General features: G+C 50.2%; 4 protein-coding genes and 1 non-coding gene across 5 annotated transcripts; 1 reads left to right on the forward strand and 4 right to left on the reverse strand.

The window, feature by feature from the left end:
* Positions 1-239: 239 nt before the first annotated feature.
* mfn1a (mitofusin 1a) lies at positions 240-5,983 on the reverse strand. Its single transcript, XM_068748627.1, has 17 exons — positions 5,869-5,983; positions 4,849-4,987; positions 4,072-4,234; positions 3,799-3,923; positions 3,222-3,330; positions 3,016-3,123; positions 2,768-2,921; positions 2,629-2,696; positions 2,425-2,546; positions 2,231-2,357; positions 2,045-2,149; positions 1,726-1,828; positions 1,439-1,655; positions 1,253-1,406; positions 970-1,166; positions 513-647; positions 240-423 (listed from the first exon to the last, which is right to left on the reverse strand). The coding sequence occupies exons 1-17, from the start codon at positions 5,981-5,983 to the stop codon at positions 357-359; spliced, it is 2,208 nt and encodes a 735-aa protein (XP_068604728.1). The 3' UTR covers positions 240-356.
* Positions 5,984-7,468: 1,485 nt separating this feature from the next.
* On the forward strand, positions 7,469-11,446 carry si:ch1073-184j22.1 (erythroferrone). Its single transcript, XM_068749271.1, has 8 exons — positions 7,469-7,933; positions 8,799-8,915; positions 9,000-9,114; positions 10,436-10,563; positions 10,649-10,760; positions 10,978-11,059; positions 11,194-11,272; positions 11,348-11,446. The coding sequence occupies exons 1-8, from the start codon at positions 7,760-7,762 to the stop codon at positions 11,444-11,446; spliced, it is 906 nt and encodes a 301-aa protein (XP_068605372.1). The 5' UTR covers positions 7,469-7,759.
* Positions 11,447-13,978: 2,532 nt separating this feature from the next.
* On the reverse strand, positions 13,979-14,060 carry trnas-uga (transfer RNA serine (anticodon UGA)). The gene has a single exon. It is a non-coding gene; the product is annotated as a tRNA-Ser (tRNA).
* A 542-nt stretch (positions 14,061-14,602) lies between these two features.
* Positions 14,603-18,023, reverse strand: cyp7b1 (cytochrome P450, family 7, subfamily B, polypeptide 1). Its single transcript, XM_068748681.1, has 6 exons — positions 17,854-18,023; positions 16,580-16,716; positions 15,790-16,395; positions 15,489-15,695; positions 15,215-15,393; positions 14,603-15,137 (listed from the first exon to the last, which is right to left on the reverse strand). Exons 1-6 carry the CDS (start codon positions 17,916-17,918, stop codon positions 14,841-14,843), a joined length of 1,491 nt encoding a protein of 496 aa, XP_068604782.1. The 5' UTR covers positions 17,919-18,023; the 3' UTR covers positions 14,603-14,840.
* Positions 18,024-20,350: 2,327 nt separating this feature from the next.
* Positions 20,351-21,963, reverse strand: LOC137904494 (armadillo repeat-containing protein 1-like). The gene is given in 6 exon segments (XM_068748682.1): positions 20,351-20,542; positions 20,762-20,836; positions 21,028-21,144; positions 21,258-21,447; positions 21,601-21,692; positions 21,781-21,963. Coding segments are annotated over 6 exon segments (849 nt in total).
* Between the last annotated feature and the right edge of the window lie 1,562 nt (positions 21,964-23,525).

The following is a 23,525-nucleotide window of genomic DNA, read 5'->3' on the forward strand; positions in this document are numbered from 1 at the left end:
CTGTCGTCCGTCAAAGGTTTTTGGCCTGAAGCTGATTCTAGGCTTCAGGGTGCGAAGGCCAAAGCGCGTAGCTCGACGGTTAGCGTCACGGTTTTCCATTTGCCACCGATGTGATGAGAATTTCCTCTAAAATGTAAATTATTTTTATTTTGACAATATTTCGGGATGTTTTCAGACGTGTTTTATGAAATGGGAGACATTAATTTGAGAAGTTTTCTTTTTAATGAATTACAGGATCTTTTCTTCACTGACGCTGAAATATTTGTATTATTTGTTTTGCACAAAATGATCCGGTCCCATCAGATTATTTTGGTGAAGGCGTCGACCACCAGGGGGCGCTGCTCCCCGACAGTTGATCAGTTTCCCTGCAGGTACTGAAGAGAGAACGCCTCCAGCTGAGTCTCCAAGTCTGTGGCTCGATTCCTGAAAACGTAAAAACCTGCCGTTCAAATTCTGGCCCTTGTTTATTAGTACGTCTCTTAATCAATAGGTGTGATCAACGCTGGTCTGACCTGAAGGCCTTGGACCTCCTCTGGATCTTCTCCAGTCTCTGGATCCGGAAGCTCAGCTGCCGGATGTTTCCTCCCAGCTCAGCTTCGCTCAGATCGACTCTCCGAGTCAGGCGGCTGAAAGTGGACGAGAGCTCCCTCGAGCAGAAAACGACACGGGAATGAGGTGCAGGTGGGCAGACAGGTGGAGGCGCTCAGGTGAGGGAATGAGGTGCAGGTGGGCAGACAGGTGGAGGCGCTCAGGTGAGGGAATGAGGTGCAGGTGGGCAGACGGGTGGAGGCGCTCAGGTGAGGGAATGAGGTGCAGGTGGGAGGACGGGTGGAGACGCTCAGGTGAGGGAATGAGGTGCAGGTGGGCAGACGGGTGGAGACGCTCAGGTGAGGGAATGAGGTGCAGGTGGGAGGACGGGTGGAGACGCTCAGGTGAGGTCATGTGAGTCCAGAGGGGGCGGGGTCTTACTTGCACACCTGCTGGCCGCAGGTGGAACTGGTGACGGGGATGACTGCTCTCAGGCGGTGGGCGGCGTGCCCCACAAACTGCTGCTTCAAGACGCGCTCTCTGCTGGCGTTGGTCCAGGTGAGTTTCTCGTACAGGTAGAGGAGGCCATACAGAGAGAGAGAAAGGGCGATGGCGCGCCAGCCCACCAATCGGCACACCTGCTCGAAAAAAAAACAAAAAAAACACGCACCTAAGAAATGTTTAAGGTCCAAACCCTGATCTAAAAAACAAAAACGGGACGCACCACTCCTCCGACCACCAGGACTGTCATGGCCGCTCGGGACGTGACGGAGACCAAACTCGTCGCTATGGTAACTACCATCTCATCCTTAAAGGTGGGGCTGTCCTGTAGAGAATCAGACAAACGTTTCAGAGGCGTGGCCAACGTTCGAATGAGCCTTGAACATGATTTTTTTTAAAACCCACCTGCAGTCGTGGGTCGGAGCCCCCCAGCGCTCGCTTGGCGTTAGCCGCGCCGATGAATCGGGTGACGAGGGCGGTCCAGCCCAGAGAAAACTGGAACTCGATGTTCTCACGGAAATCTGCACACAGGGCAGCGAGGCCGAGGTCGAAGGTCAAGTCGAAGGAGGTGGAGGGGGCGGAGAGCTGCTCCTGGACGGACTGGGACAGCAGAGGACGGACGCTATCTGAGGAGGAGGAGACATCGCGTCACGCCACCCGCGTGATGAAGCGCTCCGACAGAGTGGGACGGCGCACCCATCATGTGTCTCTGAGCATCTCGGACGTCCCCGAGGACGCCGGCGGAGCAGCGGCGAGCCAAACGGCTGACCATCCTCTCCTCCACGTGCTGCAGCAGCTTCTGGGGACGGGAGACAACCAATCAGATTCGTCTAAAGGTAATTTAGGCATAAATTAATTTTCAGTGAGAACTTAGGAACAAAAAAATTCACGTTTTTCATTCATGCAAACTTTTAGCACTTTTCTAAACCTGCAGTTTAGAGGCGAAATGCCAGATGTGACGTTCCATAGTCTGAGTAGACGCAATGCATTCTGGGCCGCCGCTTTGCACACACACCGTTTTGTAGCGCGCCAGAGTCTCTTGTGTTGGATTGAAATCGGCTCTGAACTCGTCCACCAGAGCAGGAAGGGACCGGATCTGATCCGATAAAGCCGTGGCCACCTGGAGACCAACAAGCATGCTGGTTGTTTGTTTGTTTATTGTTTTTTACAGCACCCCCTGGTGGATAAAACTGAAACGCACCTCGGCAGCAGCGTCATCGGTCAAAGTCTTGATCCTCTCTTTAACGTTGTTGGTCAGACGCTCAATCTGTCCTCGGACGAAATCCAGCCGGTCTCGCTGATCCTCTCGCTCCTCCAGGCAGACGATCCTGTCAAAGGTCAAAGTCGTGAACTTTTCAAGGCCCTGGGGAAAACGTGCCCGGAGTTTTCCCTGACTTCCTCTCAGCGGAGGCGATGTTGATGGCATCCATCACGGCTTTGACGGCCTCGGCGATCTGCCGGGCTCTCGCCGTGTGCTGCTCAAACTTAGTCTTCACGGCCGACTGAGAGATGAACTCCTAGAGGGGGTCAAAGGTCACGCGCCTTCACTCCAAACTGAGATGTAATCTCACAACAAAGCCGTTTCGTCTCGGCGTGTACCTCAAACGTCCTCTCGAACATCTGGAACTCTCTCAGTCTCTCGTGGAAACCTTCGGCCAGAGCGCCACCTGCAGGCAGAAGCAGGGAGAGTCCTTCAGCCGGCGGGGCTCCGCCTCCTGCTGTCCCTCACCTGGCTCACCTGTCTCTGGCATGCCCTGCGCCCGCTGCACCCTGGAGTTCAGAACCTCTTTGGCCGACACGAAGAAGATCCTCCCCGCAGCCTCTTCCAGACCGACCACCTTCAGTTCTTCAGCCAGGAAGGTCACGCAGCGGTCCAGGTGCTGCTTCCTTACCTGGCCAGCAGGGGGGGGGGGGGGGGGGACAGACAGACAGAAGAAGACTCGCATCTTCATCTGACGGGAGGAAACCAGGAAAGATCAGGCAAACCTCCTCGATGTACTCCGGTTCCGTAACGGAAGCGTCCCATCGGTTGTGGAGGACGAAGATGTTCGGTTTCGAGATTCGCTCGCTGACTTTGTGGAAGAAAAGTTTCTCCTGCAGAGAGGAAGAATTAGCGCACACTGTGGTTCTGATCCATAATCCGTATCTCGTCAATATGATCCTGATCATGTGCGGTCGCTCGGACCCCTCACCGTGTTCATGAGCGTCGACTCTGCATTTCCTACCAGAACGAAGACGTCGGCATCAAGACAGAACTTATCGATCCAGCTGTCCAACTCCTGAGTGACATCGGTGCCAGGGCTGGGTCAGAGGTCAGAGGTTTAAAGGTCAGACATCGGATGCAGAAAGGTCAAATGTTTAAAGGTCAGACATTGGTTGCAGAAAGGTCAAATGTTTAAAGGTCAGACATTGGATGCATAAAGGTCAGAGACTTAAAGGTCAGACATCGGATGCATAAAGGTCAGAGGCTTAAAGGTCAGACATCGGATGCATAAAGGTCAGAGGTTTAAAGGTCAGACATCGGATGCATAAAGGTCAGCGGTTTAAAGGTCAGACATTGGATGCAGAAAGGTCAGAGGCTTAAAGGTCAGACATCAGATGCATAAAGGTCAGACATTGGATGCATAAAGGTCAGGTTTAAAGGTCAGAGGTTTTAAAGTTATGTTGGTCTGCTTTTCATCAGCTGAGACCGCCGGCGGCCATTAAAGAAGATCCGTTCCGATGGATCGTCTGTAACGAGACCGTCATCGGATGCAGCTGCCGTCCGACCTGTCCATGAGAACCAGGTCGTCTCTCAACAGAGCGCAGCGGCTTTTAGGCCAGAAGACTTTCACCAAACTGCCCGAGTCCAGAGTGGGATCCATGTGGAGCGCGTGGGCCAGCTGGTTTACCGTCTGAGGAGGAGGAGGAGGAGGAGCTCCAGCAGATCATTCAACAAAACATCTACTGACAATAAACCGGCTGACGTTTCAGAAAACTAAAGGTCAGTCTGGTTTTACTAAATGTCAGCCCGCTCCTCTAGAACCTCTGCGTGGGTCGTACGGAGACGCTCCTCCTGTCGCCGGGCGCCGCGCTGACGAGGAAGGCCTCGCCCCCGTCCGTCCCTTCCACGCTCAGGAAACAGTTTGTGGTGTGACCGATGCCGCTGGGCAGCACCCGGTCTCTGAGCATGGCGTTGATCACCGTACTCTTCCCGTTGCTGGTCCTGAGCGACAGAAAGGTGATTTATTACTGAGTGGGGGGGGGGGGGGGGGCTACTGAATCTAGGTGCTTTAATGCTGCATCCAGACACACTTCTGTCTTTCTGCGCCGACTAAAACCAGCGAGAACAGAGGCGGAGAACGATTACATCATCCGGCAGTTATTACATCATCGGTTTCCGCAGAAACACTTTTATCACGTGGAAACATTTCATCGTCATCATTTCACCAGTTGGTCTCGTCCTCGTCCCCCCCCCCCCCCTGTTTGCGGATCCCTGATAAGTTTAATCTGGGCTGAGCGTCAAACACTTTTGTTTGTCGGCGACTCGACGCTCGCCATGAGCTGGAATCAGAGCATTCACTGACATAAAAATCTGCCTCTCTTCAACGGACAATTACTGCAGAATGGAAAATGGCAGGATCTTCTTTCATCTCCTGATGAAAGAAGAGACTTTAGTCTGTCATTTTACCGTAAAGAATATTTTGTGTGGCTTGAAAAATCGGGGAAAATGCGAGAAAACTGGGACACTCAGCTTATGGCTGGCACTCGATGAGTTAAATTGCTCAGGTCGGGGGGGGGGGGGGTTTCATCTTCTTTGATGATTTCATGCTCCCGTACCTCCCGAAGAAGGCCACCTTCATGTGCCTCCTGAGAACCACGTCCCGGACGGCCGCCAGTTTGGTGGCGCAACGCCGCATCTCCAGACGCTGCTCCTGCAGCACCGCCCCCGGAGCGAGGTCATCGCTCGGCCACGCCTCTGACAGCGACAAGGAGAGAAACGTGCCTGTATCAGGCAGAAACCTTGAACGGAACCCACAACGGGGCCAACCGGCTGTCCTGACCGGGCGCTGGTTAGAACATACTTCATAGTACAAGTATATTGAATAAAAATAAGAAGAGTACTAGAGAGTATAAAATATATAATACATACTAAATATTGCATACTAAGGAATTCATATAAATGGTTTATATTGGATAGTATATGATAGTATTAACCAATATTTACTAATATCCTCGACATTGCATACATATTGTACATATTAGTAAGTACATTAAAAAAATGACAAACTAAACTACATTCATATTATATATATATATGATCTAGTGTTTACTATCTAATATGAATGAAGTTTATGCTAGTAATAACTTATCTAAGCAGTACATAGTATGTAGTGCATACTAAATAGTACAATTAGATTTTTTCAAGTGCATACTGGCAAGTATTTAATGAAAGGTGCATACAAGAAAGTAGACAGTATACACCAAAAAGTACACAGTAAATAGTTTATAGTAGAGAGTATGATACTAGGTAGTATTTATTAAAACAAACATGCCATAAAGTATATATTGAGACATTTAAGATTTAACAAAAATCTAACTAATAGATCAGACGGATCAATAGTAGACGGGGGGCAGGGTCACTGTTACATCATCCAACAGCTATGACATCATCAGTTTCTGCAGAAACACTTTTATCACGGGCGGAAACATTTCATCATCTTGTGAACGTGAGCAGGAAGTTTCAGATCTTTGTAGAGCAGCAGCTCACTGTTTGTTTGTTTGTTTGTTTGTTTTGTGTGTGTGTGTGTGTGTGTGTGTGTGTGTGTGTGTGTGTGCGTGTGTGTGCGTGTTTCTAACCGTCAACAAAGGCAGAGCCGTCCTTCACGAAGTCCAGCAGTTGATCAAAGGTAGACGTGATCGAACGCTTTGCCACGCCGAAATGTCGCAGAGGAGACGGAGCCACAGCGTCCATGACACCTGAGACACACACACAGACACACACACACACACACACTCACACACCTACACACACACACACAGGTTTGATCTACAGATGAACACACAGATGATGTTTCCACGTTGTGTTTACCGTGTTGAGAGGGATGCGGTGTTGACTTGGTTGCCGCCGAGTCGCCGTCCACTGACCTGATCCTCCGCACACGCACACACACACACACGCACACACACACACGCACACAGCTTAGTTTAAACTGTGTGTGTGTGTGTGTGTGTGCACGCGCACATAAAGATCCTCTTAGCAGGAACCTAAGCTCAAGCTGCCTCACCTCCTACTGCACTTTCTTGTCCCCCGAGGCGTCGCCACAGCAACCCAACCTTCTCCACTTCGCCCTGTCCTTTGCATCGTCCCCCCTCACTACGTCCATGTGTCGTCTCCTGGGTCGTCCTCTATTCCCGTTCCCTCCTCGGCCTCCTTCTACCGATATCGTCCCCGTCTCTCCTCTGGACACGTCCAAACCATCAAAGTCTGGTCTCTCCAAAACGTCTAACCTTCACTGTCCCTCTTATTGTCTCGTGTGTGTGTGTGTGCGTGTGTGTGTGCGTGTGTGTGTGTGTGTGTGTGTGTGGTTTTCCCTGTTCAACTGGAATTACATTTTCAAACACTTTAGATTTATTACCTGGAAACCCCCAGAACCAAGAATAAACCTCAAGAAACTGAGACACAATTCAGACAATGAGGAGGCGGTAACGCCACAGTGATGAGTGATGTAATAATACATCGTGTGTGTGTCTGTGTTTGTGTGTGTGTGTGTGTGTGCGCGTCTATCAGCTTCAGTCAGTGTGATCTCAGAGACGCCAACATCCACGCTAACTTTCATCATCCTGTCAGACAGAGACCACACCCACTTTATCTGTTAGGGAGGCTGTGTGTGTGTGTGTGTGTGTGTGTGTGTGCGTGTGCGTGTGTGTGTTCATTCATTACCAAAATGGACAAACCACTTCATCAAAATTTAATGAAAGCAACAAAATAATTTCTGCAACAGAGACGATGACGAGTTATTTATCTCTTTGTTTTTGTTTTTTTTATCGTAACTTTATTTCAACTCATTAGTTTACACACCAAAAGAAGAGGAGGGAGGAAAGCGGGGGGGTGAAATGGAAGTCTGGAGGTGAAGAAAGACGAGTGATGGCAGAGGAGATAAAACGGTGAGACAGCCGGACTGAAGAGACGCGAAGAAACGCACTGTGGACAGATGGAGGGACGGCTTCAGATCTAGAAACAGATAGAGGGAAGAAAGACAGGAGTAGAGGGAGGAGGGGCTGAGGAGGAAGAGGAGGAGTCGTGGAGAAGGGAGGGAGATAAAAAAAAAAGAAAAACCCAGACTGAGCGGAGCAGACGTCCAAACTGAAGAGCATCAGAGGAGAGAAACGGCGTCTGAACAACGGAGGAGTGTGCCGAAAGAGAAGACGGGCAGCAGTGGAAAAAGAGGAGGAGGAGGAGGAGGAGAGGGGGAACCAAGCCACCCACAGAGAGAAACTTTCCTGACTCAGGCTCACTGTTTGAAAGCTCCACACGCTGTGTTTACGTGTTTGCAGAAGCTGACAACGGAGAATTAAACAGAAACCAAGGACAAAGAAGAAGAAGAAGAAGAAGGAACAAATGGAGGGCTGGACATGTTGACGTTGATCACATGATCAACGCCCAGAGCTCAGCTAGTCTCAGAGGTGCATCATGGTAGCATCCAGAAAGAGCTGAACTCCTGTGGATCCACCTCGACCCCACCCCAGCATGCTGGCCAGGTCAGCCCAGAGACGGAGCTCCTCGGGAGGGGCAGGAGGGCTGCTGCTGCTGGGACTGACGATGATGATGATGATGATGACGATGATGGAGGCAGCAACCGTTGAAGAGGTGGCGAGCGACGACATCTATGAGGAGGAGGAGGCCATGAGCGCTGAGATCCTGGTAAGACTGCAGATCCGATCGGCGATCGATGCTTTATTGATACGTCGGATGATTGTTTCTATCAGTCACTGAGTCTTTCTTCATGAAGAATTAGATCCGGACAATAATAAAGACAAATGTAAAGTCACTCCAAAAAAAAAAAAGTTCTGTGAGGGGGAAAATAAATCGATAGATTATTGATGAAATTCAAATTTCCGAGAAATGAATTCTTTTTTTTTTCTTCCACAACTTTGTTCAAATCCAGATTTGTCTTCTCCTCGCCATGATTCCTTTGAAGATCGGTCTCATTTTTGTCGCTCAGAATGTTTTTCCAGGACTTTGTCCAACCAGCCGTCGAATAGAGAGAGAATAAAACAGAACATTTTACAAAGCTACAGCTCCAAAACTCAAATCAGATTTCATTTGACTTTCATTTCCTGTTTGGATTTCACGCACTTCTGTACTGAAAAGAAAAAATCATGGAACATTAGAACCACAAACACACCTGAGTCCAGCTCCCCGCCCACAAACACACCCGAGTCCAGCTCCCCGCCCACAAACACGCCCGAGTCCAGCTCCCCGCCCACAAACACGCCCGAGCCCAGCTCCCCGCCCACAAACACACACCTGAGTCCAGCTCCCCGCCCACAAACACACACCTGAGTCCAGCTCCCCGCCCACAAACACACCTGAGTCCAGCTCCCCGCCCACAAACACACACCTGAGTCCAGCTCCCTGCCCACAAACACACCTGAGCCCAGCTCCCCGCCCACAAACACACCCGAGTCCAGCTCCCCGCCCACAAACACGCCCGAGCCCAGCTCCCCGCCCACAGACACGCCTGAGGTCGTCCGACTTACCTGGCTGTGCTTTTTGTGTCCCGCAGGAGCCGATGTCCTCCGACGCCTCCAGAGTGTCTCCTCTCAGCTCCTGGTTGATCTTCAGGAGCAACTCCAACAAGGGCGACAACCGGAGAAGCAAAGGTTCCCGGAGAACCTCGAAGGTTCGACCGACCGCTGCCTGCGCGCGCTAACGGGTCGCGTGCTTACGTCGTAAGACGTTCATGAATGTTTGTGTGTCTGTGCAGCACGGCCTTCCGGGTCCCCCGGGACCTCCCGGACCTCAGGGGCCTCCGGGGCCCCCCGCACCCCTCCTGCCACAACAACAGGAGCTGATCCAGGAGCTGCAGGTCAAACTGAAAGGTGGAAAGCAGTTTTAATGGTAGCATTAAGCAGCCAGAGTAGTTGCTGTAAAACCTGCGGTCGTGCTATTAGCATTGATTGCAATAGTTAAAGACGCCGGTCTCAACCGCCAAAAAAGAGCAGGCGGTAACTGGGCCAATCAGAGGCGAGGAGGACGGTGATTGGAGGTTTAATTAGCCAATCACATCTGCTTGGTGTAACGGCAGCTGGTGTCTGAAAGAAGGCCTCTAAAGTGCGACTGGCATGAGAGAACCTGATCCAGAACCTGATCCAGAACATCACATGAAATTGATTTAGAATTTGTATGAATAATGTTTAAAAAATGAGAGAAAAATGGCCGGAAGTTCCGGGTGAGATTATAATGCGAGCCTTCCTTAGCCATATGAAGCATGCGTAATGTAATGCGACTACATTTTCCTGTCAATAATTCGGATGCGGAGTTCAAAGGCGACGGTTTTATACGCGGGCCTGGGGAGGGACGGAATCACAACGGCTGCGTTAACAGACGGCATGTCGCTCATCTTCATTCTCACATCAGTCCTCTGACTTCTTCACTTTCACTCGGTGATTTCTGCATGTGGGTTATATAAACAGCGCTCCGGTGAGTGTGTGTGTGTGTGTGTGTGTGTGTGGAGGCGGCCTGTCTGAGTCCATAATAGGGGTAATTTTGTGCCGAGTGGATGTGACTTGGCTCAGCGGGAGGATTCCAGACATTCCTGCTGACTGATGGTCTGTCTTTGTTACCGTCTGCCTGTGAGTGTGTGAGTGAATTTGTTCGTTCGTGCTTGTTTTCGTCTGTCAGCTCGCTTCTACGTGTGTTTTCATTGGGTTTTTTGCAGGTTTAATGGGCTTGGATGATGACTATATTCCAAGCCCATAGAGGAACGTCTTGTTCTCTGATGACATAAATCTCACCCCCCCCACCCCCCCCCCCCCGTCAGGATTGTAATAATTACAGGGGAATCTCACTGCTCGGCCTGCTGGGAAAGTTTGTTCCAGGGTAGTGGAGAGGAGGTTTTCCGATTGATTGTTGAACCTTGGATTCGGGAGGGGGGGGGGGGGGCAATGCGGACTCCTTCCTGTTTGTGGAACCCTTGCAGGCTTGATGGGATCCTCCTCGGAGATGGATCTTTGAGTCTTGGATTGAGGAGTTCTGCAGCCTGTCCTGTAGGGGGTGCTGTTGGAGAAAGGGCTAGCCTAGGCTTAGCTACGAGCTACTCGGTCCCAACGTAGAGTAAAGTCAGAGACGTCTGAGTGGGCGTCGGACTCTGTCCCTTGTCTCAGACCCCGTTTTTGCTCTTCCACTGCCCCCCCCCCCCAGACGTGGCATCAGGAGTGTGTTTCCTGTGTGACCGCCCTCCTCGCGTCGCCACCTCCTTCCTCAGTCGCCCCCTGCAGGTTGTCACCGTCCCGCGGCGCAGCCTCATTGAGCTGCAGTCCTTCAGACAGGTGAGACACACAGACACGCCCGCAACACAGGTTGAGATTGTAGATTATATTTTAACGGTTGGGCTTGACCTTTGACCCCCTGCAGCCGTCGGACTCGGAGCAGAGCCTCCAGAGGGGCCAGAACTTCAACAGCAGCACCGGCCGGTACACGGCGCCCGTCTCCGGCTTCTACCAGCTGACCGCCAGTCTCCTGATAGGTGACGACCACACACACACACACACACACACACGTCACTGACGGTGGCGTTTGGATTATTGATCTTTTCATCCCTCAGAGATTTACTCATTTACATCTGGAAATCAAGACACTTCTGACAGTAAAAGCTAACGAGGAGCTACAATTCAATAACAGTGCAATAAGTGGTTTCAATGACATGCAACTGAAGTGTGTGTGTGTGTGTGTGTGTGTGTCAGAGTCAGGTGACAGAATCCAGATCCGGATGAGGGACAGTGTGAAAGCGGCGATCTGCATCGAGTCACTCTGCCAGACCAACCTGTGAGTCGTCAACGCCTCTGCATCGGCCGATCGCCAAGTCTTCTCCTTCTGCTTCTTATTCTCCTTCCGTGTGTGTGTGTGTGTGTGTGTGTGCGGGTGTGCGTGTGTGTGTGTGCTTGTGCATGTGCGTGCAGGTCCATAGAGTCTGTGATGGGCGTGGCAGCTGCTGGAGGAACATTCAGCATCCTACTGACAGGAACGCTTTACCTACAGGTATGACACACACACACACACACACACACACACCAGTTGAGGTTTCAGCGTCCTCGTTGGCGTGTGTGAACGCAGGCTGGAGAGTACGTGTCCGTCTTCGTGGACAACGGGACCGGCTCGGTCATCGGCGTCCTCCAGGACTCTCTGTTCTCCGGGATCCTCCTGGGAGTCTGAACAGACGGACGCCGTCACGCCGCGGCGACCCCGGTCCGGTCCGGTCCGGGATGGGATCTGGTTTGCCTCGGAGGGACGACCCCGTGAAGACCCGGGGAGGTTTTCCGATGTGCTGCCTGTGAGAACGTGATCTGCAAAAGCTGTGAGTCAGAAATCGCTGCAGGAAGAAGACGATCAACGGCAGGAGAATGTTCTAAAGTTTAAAGGGACAGTTCACCCCAAAAAGGACCGTCTGCCATTTTCTGAAAACTTGTTTTATTTTTTTATTTTTTCTGGGTAGCAGAAACACACAAATCTGCAACTTTTCAATCAACTAACCTTTTTGCGTTTTCAGTTTGTGCAAAAGTTATCTGGTAATTATATAGAAGAGTTACGCTAATCAGGTTAGCATGGTTAGCATCTGACTTCTGGTCATGTGACAGAAGTGCTGTTATATTTTCCACTTTCACGCAGGACTTTACAAATAAATATGTAACCACATCTTTTCCAAATCGATCCCGGGGTCTTTTAGCGACTTGGCGAATGCTAAACGAGTCATTGCTTAACGTTTACTCTTTGAAGCGCTGCAGAAATGACTCGCAGCTTCACTCGAATTTTCATCGGCTCCATGTCATGTTCAGAAGTTTCTTTTTTTTTCCGGGGGGGTGAGCTGTCCCTTTATTTCAACATGCTTGTTTCGGGACTCGAGGCGACGCCGACGGAACGAGACGGCGTGCCAGCTGTAATGGCGTCTGACTCCATTTTTTTTTCATGTCTGACGTCTTGTCCGTCCACACAAACTGGACGGGACTCGGTGTTACATCACCACCAGCCCAGGAACGCTGCCAAGGACAATGTTCACGTATTTATTGGACTCGGGGGGGCTGCGGGGAATAAAAGCGGGGTCTGTGTGTCGCCTCGCGGGCGGGAGGACAGACATGGACGCGTGGGTTCGCCCCTCGCATCGGCCGCCATCAGAGACATCTCATTGGATCGTTGAGCGCCACAAGCTGAGAGCGATACAGTTGAGAGAAGGAAGTTGTCTTTTCACCCAATATCTGTGGCGAACTGTCCCTTTAAACAAGCTGATATCATGGGTGATTTGTCCATAGAACACCGCCTAGTGGCCATCACAGGGTACAGCAGTCACAGCCACAGCTTCGATAGGCTGAAGATGACATTTATGGGTTTTTTTAACATGTTATTAAATCTTTATATATAAACAGGTTCATGCTACGTTTGCCAGCGTTCAGTTAACGACAGATCAATTAAATGTCCCTCCAAGTGAAACTACGAGCGGCTGGTCGGTGTTCGTACACTCTTGATGAACGAAACGCATATTAAGCGTTAACTAGTTGCTCGTTGTATGCCGGGATCTTATTGGCTGACTCTAAAGCACTTTGTAATGTCTTGTTCTGCATGACAGTATTTCATATCTTACAGGTTGGTGCATTTTTGTCTTTGTGATAAAACGATGCAGCATAAAGTAGGGCAGACAGGCAGGGGGGGTCACCATCTAATAAAGAGCCAATATGCTACTCATTTGCATCCTATTAAGCAACTAGTTAATGGTTAATATGTATTTACCTCATCTAAAGTGTTACTGATTGTGTTTTACTTTATTCCTCATATTTATTATTCGGATGTGATAAAGAAGTTAATATTTCTAATAAAATCTTTCTATTCTTGACCTGCGTTAATCAATAAGATTAATTCATCTATAATTCTTCTAATGACAATTTTACGCACTTTGTCTCTCGCCTGGCTCTATTAAAGGGCACATTTCTCATCTTCCTGTCCTGCAAACACATTGTTTGAGGGTTTGCATTCCATTTTTCGCCCCATAAACTTGAGCCATGCACTTCGGGAAATGCATCTTTCAAATATGGCTGAAATAAACCTCGCTCAGACGCAGTTGTTAGCTCAAAGCTGCACCACCTCCCGGTCGCTAGCGCGCTGCTAAACGTCCTCGTCTACTGAAACGCACGCCATGCAAACACCGATGAATGCACGCAGTGTTTGGAGGTGAAATCAGTGTACTCATAAAGTGGCGCCGCATGGTTGGCAGCAGGCCACGAAAGCACCCACCCACACACACACACACACACACACACACTCACACACACACTCTCGCAGAGGCTGAGTTACCGTACAAGGCGTGTCGACAGAATAATGAAGGCTGCATGAGACGCGCACGCACAGACACAAACGTCTACGTCTGCCCGAACAGTAAAACATTTCGAGCCAGCCCGGAGTTGTGTAAGGAGCGATGTGCGACCTCGACCCCATTCCGGTTGCAGCGTATTTAGGCTGTCGTGCACACGAAACGGTGAAGATTGATGGAGACAGCAGGAAGATCTCGGCGTGGCGTTCGATGTTCCTGTCGAAGGGAGGACGAAGGCTCCAGCAGTACTTTATAAATGTTAGCGTCAGCATACTCATAGTGACACGTGTCAGGGATGGACAAGGTCAGGTCATCCGGCAGTCACTATGGCAACTGAAACATTTCCATGATGGACAAAGCAGCCCACCACGCCGGCCAGAACCAGGGACCGCTGCGAGCAGGGCTCGAACCTGCGCGGGGAAACCCCATTGGATTTCAAGTCCAACGCCTTAACCACTCGGCCATCACAGCTCTGGCTCGTGTCCGTGTGTGTCTGTGTGTGTGTCTGTGTGTGTGTGTCCACAGACATCAGGTCACAGAGACAGAGACGGGCGGTAAATAACGCTGGTATCGATTGTGTCGCTGGATGCGAGTATAATCCCGAGGCAACGCTCAAATTAATTTAACAAGCGCAATTTAAGTGAACAGAACGACGCGAGGATTCGTATAACACACTAGATAGGAGGTTAGACCCCCCTCCCAGCACCAGCCAATCAAAGGTAAGTATAAAAGGTATAAAAAGCACATAAAATACTGCAGCACACTCAGGAAGACGGCCAGCAGCGTAATCAGAGACAGAGAACACGTTGACCCGCTGGGAACGGTTTCCTGAACAAACAGAACCTCAATAGTTCACGTGCACTTTGCTCAGACAACAGCGCTGCCGCCTCGACCTGCTAATTTATATCAGTAATTAGCTCGTCCAGCTCCTCCCGATGCATTCCGTGAAAGACGTGGAAAAAAACGCAACGTAAAAGTTCGTTTCAAAGTATCGACAACTTGGCATTGGAAGAAAAGAGTTTATCACCAATGATCCTTAAAAAGAAGTACGACATTATAAATGTTATAAAAATCATTTGTAATAATAAACAAAAACCAAAAAAAAGAATAATTTTCATATCATGGACGTTATTATTATTATTCACAGCTTCATGCGATTAATTAAACATTTATTCAGAAGTAGCTATCGTCACAAATCCCATGTTAGAAAAATACACACACAACCGGGCATCCCTCCTACACGCACATTCATCACAGACACGCTCGCGGTCTGTAGCGGAACCGGACGTCTGCGGCGGGCGCCAGGATTCCCAGCCCGGCCCGACTGCTGTCCACGGTGGCGCCGCTCTGGCCTTCCTCCAGCTCCAAGTCAAAGTACAGCAGCAGGATGCACAGCAGCTCCTTGATCTCGTTGACGGCGAGGTGGCGCCCGGGACACTTGGTGGCGCCGGAGCCGAACGGCATGTAGAAGTACTTCAGCTTCCTGCCGTCCTTGTAGAAGTCGCTCTTCTCTCTGCCGTCCTGGACGTAGCGGTCGAACTTGAACGTCTTGAACGGCAACAGAAACAAAATGAACGTCCGTGATCAAAGACGCCCGCCGTGCCCAATGAGCCCCGAGCGCGTGCCTGCGGCTCCTCGTAGACGCCGGGGTCCATGTGAAGGCTCTGAGGGTAGAGGACGATGATGTCGCCTCTCCGGACGGCTGCCGAGCGATCGTTGGCCAGCTGCATGTCGAAGTCTTCCTCGGCGACGCGGATGTTCATGGAGGCCGAGGACAGACGGAGGCTCTCCTTGATGCTGCTCTCTGCGGACAAACGTCAGAATCCTACCGACCGGACCCCCCCCCCCCTCCCAAAGCGTGATTCGCTAGCGCTTAACGACTCGCCTAGCGTGCCTTACCCATGTACAGAAGCTGGTCCAGCTGCTCCCTCCCGAGCTTCATCTCCGTCTCTGTGGCGAGCGGGGACCCGCTGAGGTTCAGGACGTCGTGGATCTCCTGGCGGACGACCTCCAGGGCCTCGGGGTGACTCACCAGGTGGTACAACGCCCAGAAGGAAGCGGGGACCGTGTTCGCCACAGACGCCCAGAGCATGGCGAAGTGATGACCTGGAGTCAGGACAGGGGGGGCGGTGTCCCGTTAATGACTTCCTGATCCGCCGGGGGGGGGTTTGCCCGGTAACCCTGGAAACCAAACTCCTACCCGCTTTATCGACGTCCCTCATCGCGTCGCGGTGATCCAGCATCTCGGCGCGTCTCCTGACGAACAGCGACGTGTCGGACAGACACGAGATCCGGCGAGGCAAGACGAAGTCGAGGAGCTTGTCGCGGCTCGCCTTGGCCTGTCTCAGCAGCCCAATGGGGACGTCGACGACGAGCAGCGGGAACGTGGAGTCGAACTTGGCGAAGTCCTCCCTCAGCGCATTCATCTCGCGGTGGCGGCCGGCGGACGCCGGCCTGCCGTAGATCGTGAGGAAGTTGGCCTCGAACATGACCGAGTAGCAGAACTCGTAGATGCCGGCGCTCTTCCAGGCCGCCGCCCCTCCCGCCCGTCCGCCCATGTGGTCCTGGCGAAAGAGCAGCATGAGGTTACCCATCATGCTCTCTGTCAGGGCGGTGAGGTTGTCTCCCTGCAGGAGCTTGAAGGTGCGGAGGACCTCCTCGTGCAAGCCAGGGAAGTTCCTGACGGACGGGTAGCCGAAGACGATGGGCGCTATCCGGTTAGAGAACTTGTGGAAGTCGAGCTGTCGGGCATTTTTGACGACGCTCGGATACATGAAAGGGTCCATGATGAAGGTCATGTATTTACCTGCAGGGGAAAGACACCCGGGAGAGCGAATAAAAATGCTAATCCAACGCCATAAGGTGGAAAAATGTGCTTTACCCAGCTAGCTAATTCCTAACATGATGATGTCACAAAGTTATTGACGCCTCTCTTAAAGTTTTTAAGTGTCCGCAGGTGCAGCACTGGCTAACGTTAGCGCAGGTTTCACCTGCTATATGCACAGTAAAGACGTCGCCGAAAGTCTTCTTCTGCTCCTCTAAAAAAGCGTAGGGATCTCTTCCGAACTCCAGAACCTTTCCCAAAAACGGGATCCAGCCTTTGATCAGCGGCGGCTCGGCGGCTCTTCTGCAAGAGACAGAAAAAGACGAGAGAGATTAAAGGCATGTTAGCGGAACCAAGCAACACCCTGCCATTGTTGACATGTTGCTGTCTGCTGAGCTAAGCCCCTCCCCTCTCTAACAGGCAGACAATGACCTCCGCTGTCAGATCTACACACACACACACACACACACACACACACACACACACACACACGTGTGATTGCTTCAGCAAATAAAAGAGGACAAACTAAAGGAAGTCTTCAGGCGAAAAAAAATGACATTTAGTTTGAGTATAAAAATAAAATGAATAAATTGTTCCAATCTTAAGAGTGACTAGAACTCAACCCAGTGGGACACCCAGGGAGGGTTTTGTCCTCGTCCACCGTCTCCATCAAACCAAATACTGTTAAAGTTCATAATGGATTTCTGCTTTTGACCCTTATTGTTCGGCAGACTTAAATGAATAAGCCGAATCCAGGGGGGACGGTCCGTCCCTGGGACGGACAAGAGAAACGTCCTCCTTGCCAAAAAAGACGAGCGTATTCAAGTTAACGCCGTTCTGACACAAAGCAATAAAAAAAAGCTTCATTTTTTGTGAATTTATGGAAAATAAAAGCTGATCTGGTAGAATCTAATGGGCCCCTCCCTGAACCGCATTCCATCCTCCCGCCAAGTCCAACAGAAGAAACTGTCCAGGGGGGGGGGGGGGGGGGGGGGGGTTGTGCAATCCTGCTGACAATCATAAAATATAATAAACCTCCCGCGAAGTTCACCGCAGGCGTGATTAAGTTCAGAAAACGAGCAGGGAAACGTGTTTTCCATTGATCACTGTGTTAACGGGTTCGCTGGATATCGATCTGATCGAGGCTGATCGATCAGAATTAACGCACCAGAACAGTCGGGAAGAAACACGAGAAGGAAGAACAGCAGGAACAGAAAGTGCACATCAGGGTGGAAAAATCCCACCAGGAGCGTTGGGATATTATTAGAAACAGAACATCTGGCGGTCGCCCTCTAGAGGTCAACGGGACCTTTTCTGGCCGACGAAAGAATGAATAAAAAGAATAAAATTTAAATGTTTAATTTTACTTTATCTTCTTCTAGTTATCAGATGCTGCAAAGATCCAAGCGGGAATATCTGCTTCTCCTCTTTCGGACTCACCTCCTTCTCCCGCGGAGGACGCAGAGGAGCAGCAGCCCGAGCAGGAGCAGCAGGAGCGGGGACATGTTTCTGTCCGGAATGAGTCGATCTCCACTCGGTACCCCCCGCGCACACACGAACACACACACACACACACACACACACACACAGACACAAAGAGAGAGAGAGGCTTCCGGTCACCGCCTTCAAAATAAAACACATGTCGGTCCTCGGACTCACGTCGCTAGCGATGGACAGACTAATTATTGGATGGAAGTCTCCTCGGTCTTCAGGTTCACCTGTGACTCCTCCTCAGCTGATGCTCCGCCCCCCCATTGAGAGGTTCAATAAGGAGGCGGAGCATTTTCCTTTCGTTTGCATTGAATGTAAAAGATTCCTAAATTATTTGTAATGAATTCCAAGCAATTATTTTTAAATAAGGATTATTTTACCAAGTTATAATTTTCCTTTTGTCCCCTCCGGTGGGGAAGCTAACAAAAATCATACTATAAATATATCAATATATATAAAGCCTAATCAATTTCCACGGTCATCTTAATGATCAGTAAATACTTATCTTTAAGCCACCTGTGTAATCTAATCATCCATCTTTTCATCCTCCAAAACAATGATGCTTTTATTTTGAAGCCCGTGAGTTCCATGTGGTTCCACTCACCTCATAACAAAACTGCTTTCTCACATGAGGGGGAAAAAGAAAAACTTTCCAGGCTCCCTTTCATGGAGGATCCTCCTCCTGAACCATCTTTGATTACCTATAGAAAATTGATGATCAATACTGGAGTGACCAAAAACATGAAACAAGATGCTTCCAGGTGTTTAAATTATCACGGGGTTAATCTGACTGCTAGCATCACCTACACAACCACGTTATCGCTTGGCGGCAGTGGCGAGGACATCCTGCCTTTAACAGGCAGAAACCTCAGAATGGACCACCGACTTGGATCCACAGCATCTTCGTTGGGCCGAGCGCGTTGACGATGTTCAGCGTTTTTCTGCTTCGCACAGCCGCCGAGGGATTCTGTCGGAACTTGTTGGGCGGTTGTGTAACAGGAACACTCGGTGTGAGTCTGAACATGAACACAGACGTCGTTCCGGCATCATCGTGTCCAACAAATGTACAGACTTCACATCGTACACAATCCCGTCGACCCGGCGCTTTTATTTTGATGGGTGAAGTCTTCAAACGAAGTTTTTAAACTCGGAAAAAAAAATGACTCGGAGAGGCGGAGTCAGCGAATAATATTGTAATACTCCTCTTAAATCTCTTTATTTATTCTTTATTCTCACCTCTACAGAACAGACCGTTTCCACAGCAGCACACTGGTGACGAGGAACACCCACACAAACGCCGTGTTTCAGGGAACAATTCAAAAAATCCAGGTTTCAATGAAAAATATTAAAAACCGAAATGAAACATGTGAATTACTGTAACCCTGAGCAGAAGAAAGACATTCAGGCCATGCAGGGAGAAACTTCCACTGTGAAGTAAATGTGAAACACTAAATAGCACAACCGTGACCAACCAGACGCTTGGAGAAACCACGCCCACTTATCGTAGACACCAAGTCTCCAGATGATCCCGAGATGCTGTTTACATCGTAGCCACGAAGCTAAAGGTGTTAGCGCAGATGTTTAGCAGCTAACAATGACTTTTTCCATCTGGATGTGAGGAGATAACGATGCACTGTTCCTTTAAGAGAGCATTAGGACGCCCATCCAACACTCAATTTTTAAATGTGTGTGGAATCTGGCAGCTCCATGCTAACATGCTAACGGGGCTAATCAAAATGCGGTCGGACAAGCGCGTGGCGTAGATGAACATGCGTGAGAACAGCAGCATCATATTCAGACAACGACTGTACAGATTGGTCCTGATTTGAACCGAAAGAACACTTCTCTTCTTCGGTTTGTTTGTAAAGAATCAGACGTTTCAGAAGAGCGAACGTGAACCGACGTTCAGATGAACGTCGAAAGCGTGCAGCGCTCCAAAGTTATGTTTGCATGATACAAACGGGGTTTCCTAACGTTTCAAAAACACCCATCCAAGATTAAAACTGTGCAAAAATCTTAACCAAAACCGGTCTCTGAACTCACCGTCACCATAGTAACAGATGTGCAAATAAATAAATAAAATAAAAACCACAACAGGAAGGCTGAAAAATGAATGACGACGAACAGCCCAACAACACGCGACCAGGAAGGACGTGTCCTTCCCCTCCTTTAGAGGTCAGAGGTCAAAGGTCGTCCTGCTCCCATTATTCATGTCTCTGCAGGACGCTTCCTGTCCTATAAGACAATTTGGTTTGGAACAGACGGACCCGCCTTCCAGCCGTTTGCCGTTTGGAGGAAGCCGCTCGCCTCGGCGGTAACAGCAGCGGGTTTCCATGGCAACGTCGGGGTGACGGACACCCCATGTTTTTAGAGGTTCTGGCTCGCCCGCTCAGGCTTTGGCAGCTCGTAGATTTTGAGTTCTGAGAGGAGGCGGGCCAGGATCGGGTCACCAGTAGAAGGACCGGGACAGGAAGTTGGTGGCGGCGCCCAGCCAGCCGGGCCCCTCCCGACCGGATCCCACCCGGGTCACCGCCTTGTCAGGCTCCTGCGATGGACTCTCGTCTTCCGGCAGGTAATCCGGAACGTCCACGTTCTGCTCCACCAACAATGAACCGTCCTCCACAAACGGGATCAAAATCTGGAAAAGACAGTCGTTTCACTCACTCTCTGCTGCCCCCTCCTGTTGGGAAGTATTATTCCAGCGCGTATCTGCGAAGAACGCCAACTCAAATTCATACAAATCTGTGCGTCATTAAAATACGCGACCATCACGTTCTGTTTATGAAAACTATTATGGAACCGCGTCTGAATCCGGATTTAAAGCAGCTAAAATAAAAAGGAACAGACTGCAACGGACCTCATCTCCGTTTTCTGCTTTCACCACCTGCTGAGCCTTCATCACCTGAGTGGAGGCGATCGCAGACGCCAGAGCCTGAAAGAAAGAAAGAAAGAGGGAAAGAAAAACGCTCATTTAGCGATTTGCATGGATTTCGCCTCATTCTGCCCTCGTTTCCTGGACGAAATCGTTTGATGTTACAGCAAAAACCATCGACGGGGATGGAGCGTTTGGACATGAAGGGTCTCGCTGAGAAGATGAAGACGAAGAAGAAGAGCCGGCCTCACCTCGGCCTTCAGGTCCGATCGGATCCTCACGATGCATCTCTTGACGGTCATCTGGAAGGTGAAGCTGATCACTCCTCTGATCTTCAGCAGGGCCTCCTCACACAGACACCTTCGACCCTGCCCCCCCCCACCACACCGGGGAGGGAGAGGAGACATTTCCGGATCACACTCTCGAGCTTACAAAGTGCTTATCCTGACCGTGTCAGCGTGAGGAGGAGGAAGGAGCTCACCGAGTCATCCAGCCCGTCGACATGGAGGACGACGGTTTTGGCTCTCTTGTTGCTGGAACCCAGGAAGAACTGGGCTTTACGGCGGCCGCCGGCGGGCTCCTCGGCCCGCCCGCCCCCCGCGGCGTCGGACGCCTGCAGGAGCTCGTAGATCTCAGACGCCAGCAGCTTCGTCTCTCCCGGCGTGGTCGTTCTGACGGAACAGATCACCGGGGGAATCAAAGACGGGTCAACACGGATCAGGTAGACACTTTGGAAGCTCTTTGCCATTAGCCCGCGTCACGCTAAACCCACGGCGGGATGCCTTAAAGGCTAACGTTAGCTGCATCGAAGCATCGGGGCTCACTTCTGAACAACGTTCTGGAGGCTCAGCATCATCCCCATCTCGCCCGTCAGCTTCTCCCGGTTGGCTCGACATTCCGCCAGGTAACGGATGGCCTGGGAACAATCGACCAATCACAGTGAGCCTGACAAACTTACACGTAGAATTCTTTTTTTTTCTGACGTCCTGCGTATGCTTGCTTACCAGCAGAGCGGAGTAGACCACCTGAGGACTGGCGTGGTCCAGGAAGAGGATGAGTCCCGGCAGGCAGCCCTGGTCCTGGACGATGGCCCTGCGGTTCAGGGGGTCGGCGGCCAGGTCCCGAAGCTGGTTGACCACGGCCAGGGCGTCCAGCTCGGCACTCATGGCTGCCGTTTAATGACCCATAGGAGAACGACCTGGAGACGGCAGCGTAACGGTCACGATTGTAAACGATTCAGCTGACAAGCGTCCCAGCGGCTCCGTAGGAGAACCGGCTGCATATCCGGACACAAGCGGCATTCCCGACTGGGAAAATGCCTCCAATCCTGGAATATTCCAGTGTTTACAACCGCCTCCTTCAAACCCCACAAGACATTTTACCTGCGAATCACCGACAGCTGCTCCGGAATGATTCAGGAAGATTAATCGTTCAGAACCTGCAGTAGGAACTAAAACGTGTGTTTATTATGTTTGGCTTTTCTGCGCCTCCCTCGGGCCAACCTGTCGTCTCCATACTGGGCAAAAAAAAAGGGAGCTCGCAGCGCCAAGTCGGTAAACATTACAAACCGGTATTTAAAGCATGCAACCAGCCACCTTTCTTTTTTGTTCTTTTTCTTTTTTATCTGGATGTGTTTGTAAAAGGCGTGTAAATGTTCAGGGTAACAGGATGACACGATCGTCTCTTGCTAGCCACCTGCCGCGGTGATGAGCTAACAGAGGCGGGCGCTGCTAGCTTCCTCGATCGGCTTCACGGCCACTACATTTCAGGGAATGACAACCGCGAGAGCCCCTGTGAGCTCACCTGTGGAAGAATGCTTATGCTAATGCTAATGCTAATATCACTCACCTCTGACGGTCACAGGCACGAAGCGGTAGGCTAACTGCCAACGCTAGCAGTCCGGTTAGCTTCTTCTCCCTTGGATGTCACCACTCCCGGCGCAGACGACAGTCAATGGCGACAACTTGGTGTCTGTGGAGCCGCAGGAAGAGGCTTGAAATGTTAAATCAAAGAGGAAATTGGCCTCAGATTCAGTCAAACACGCTTATGGTCGTGTTTACGCTGAAATGAAATGAATTGTGACAATTCTTCCTGCTGAAAAGCAACATGGGCGTCGACGTAACAACATCGGGGCCTGTGAATGGATGGCTTGAGGCCAGTCGATGCTAGTGACCAATAAGATGCTTTGTTCTACGATTTAAAGGTCCAACGGCCAATGAGGCGTCAGCATACTGATAAAGGGCCAGCTGAAGGAAGAATTGAAAACTCTTTTTAACGCTATAATTTCACACCTTTTTAAAAAGTTGTTTATGAAGGGGAAAAAAAGATGTTATCATAACAAATCACAAATAAAGAAAAATAACGTCGAATAAATATGATCGGTATGTAATATTTATAAAGTACGAATGGAAAACAACATTTCAAAAGCTACATTTTTTTAAAGCGCATACAGTAGATTGATAAATGTAATTCATTTTTTATACAATAAGGTCAATGTGTCATAATCAAATGAAAATGGTGTTATAAAACAGAATCTCCTAGACTCAAACACCCAGCAGAGGGCAGCACACACCAAATACCAGATACTGTTCAAAAGAAGAGTCAAGTGGGCTTGTTCAAGTTCGAGAGAAGACGTTTCAACTCTAAACCAGAATCTTAAACCACTTTAACCAGAATCAGATTGACGATGGCACGGAGTGACTGAAGGAGGAGCGACGTTGTTACAGAGAGAAAAAAGAAGAACTGCCAC

The sequence above is a fragment of the Brachionichthys hirsutus genome, chromosome 15, assembly GCF_040956055.1.
Source record: "Brachionichthys hirsutus isolate HB-005 chromosome 15, CSIRO-AGI_Bhir_v1, whole genome shotgun sequence".
Lineage (NCBI taxonomy): Eukaryota > Metazoa > Chordata > Actinopteri > Lophiiformes > Brachionichthyidae > Brachionichthys > Brachionichthys hirsutus.

Excerpts from the sequence above, each read along its gene's own strand:
- si:ch1073-184j22.1 (XM_068749271.1), top strand. The coding sequence starts at position 7,760 with ATGCTGGCCAGGTCAGCCCAGAGACGGAGCTCCTCGGGAGGGGCAGGA. Across the intron at positions 7,934-8,798 it reads CCATGAGCGCTGAGATCCTG|GAGCCGATGTCCTCCGACGC; the intron begins GTAAGACTGCAG and ends TGTGTCCCGCAG. Across the intron at positions 11,273-11,347 it reads CAGGAACGCTTTACCTACAG|GCTGGAGAGTACGTGTCCGT; the intron begins GTATGACACACA and ends GTGTGAACGCAG.
- mfn1a (XM_068748627.1), bottom strand. The coding sequence starts at position 5,983 with ATGGACGCTGTGGCTCCGTCTCCTCTGCGACATTTCGGCGTGGCAAAG. Across the intron at positions 2,358-2,424 it reads ATCGCCTCCGCTGAGAGGAA|GATCGTCTGCCTGGAGGAGC; the intron begins GTCAGGGAAAAC and ends GACCTTTGACAG. Across the intron at positions 1,407-1,438 it reads GGGGGCTCCGACCCACGACT|GCTCATTCGAACGTTGGCCA; the intron begins GCAGGTGGGTTT and ends ATCATGTTCAAG.
- cyp7b1 (XM_068748681.1), bottom strand. The coding sequence starts at position 17,918 with ATGTCCCCGCTCCTGCTGCTCCTGCTCGGGCTGCTGCTCCTCTGCGTC. Across the intron at positions 16,396-16,579 it reads CTTTACTGTGCATATAGCAG|GTAAATACATGACCTTCATC; the intron begins GTGAAACCTGCG and ends TTTCCCCTGCAG. Across the intron at positions 15,394-15,488 it reads GGACCAGCTTCTGTACATGG|AGAGCAGCATCAAGGAGAGC; the intron begins GTAAGGCACGCT and ends GTTTGTCCGCAG.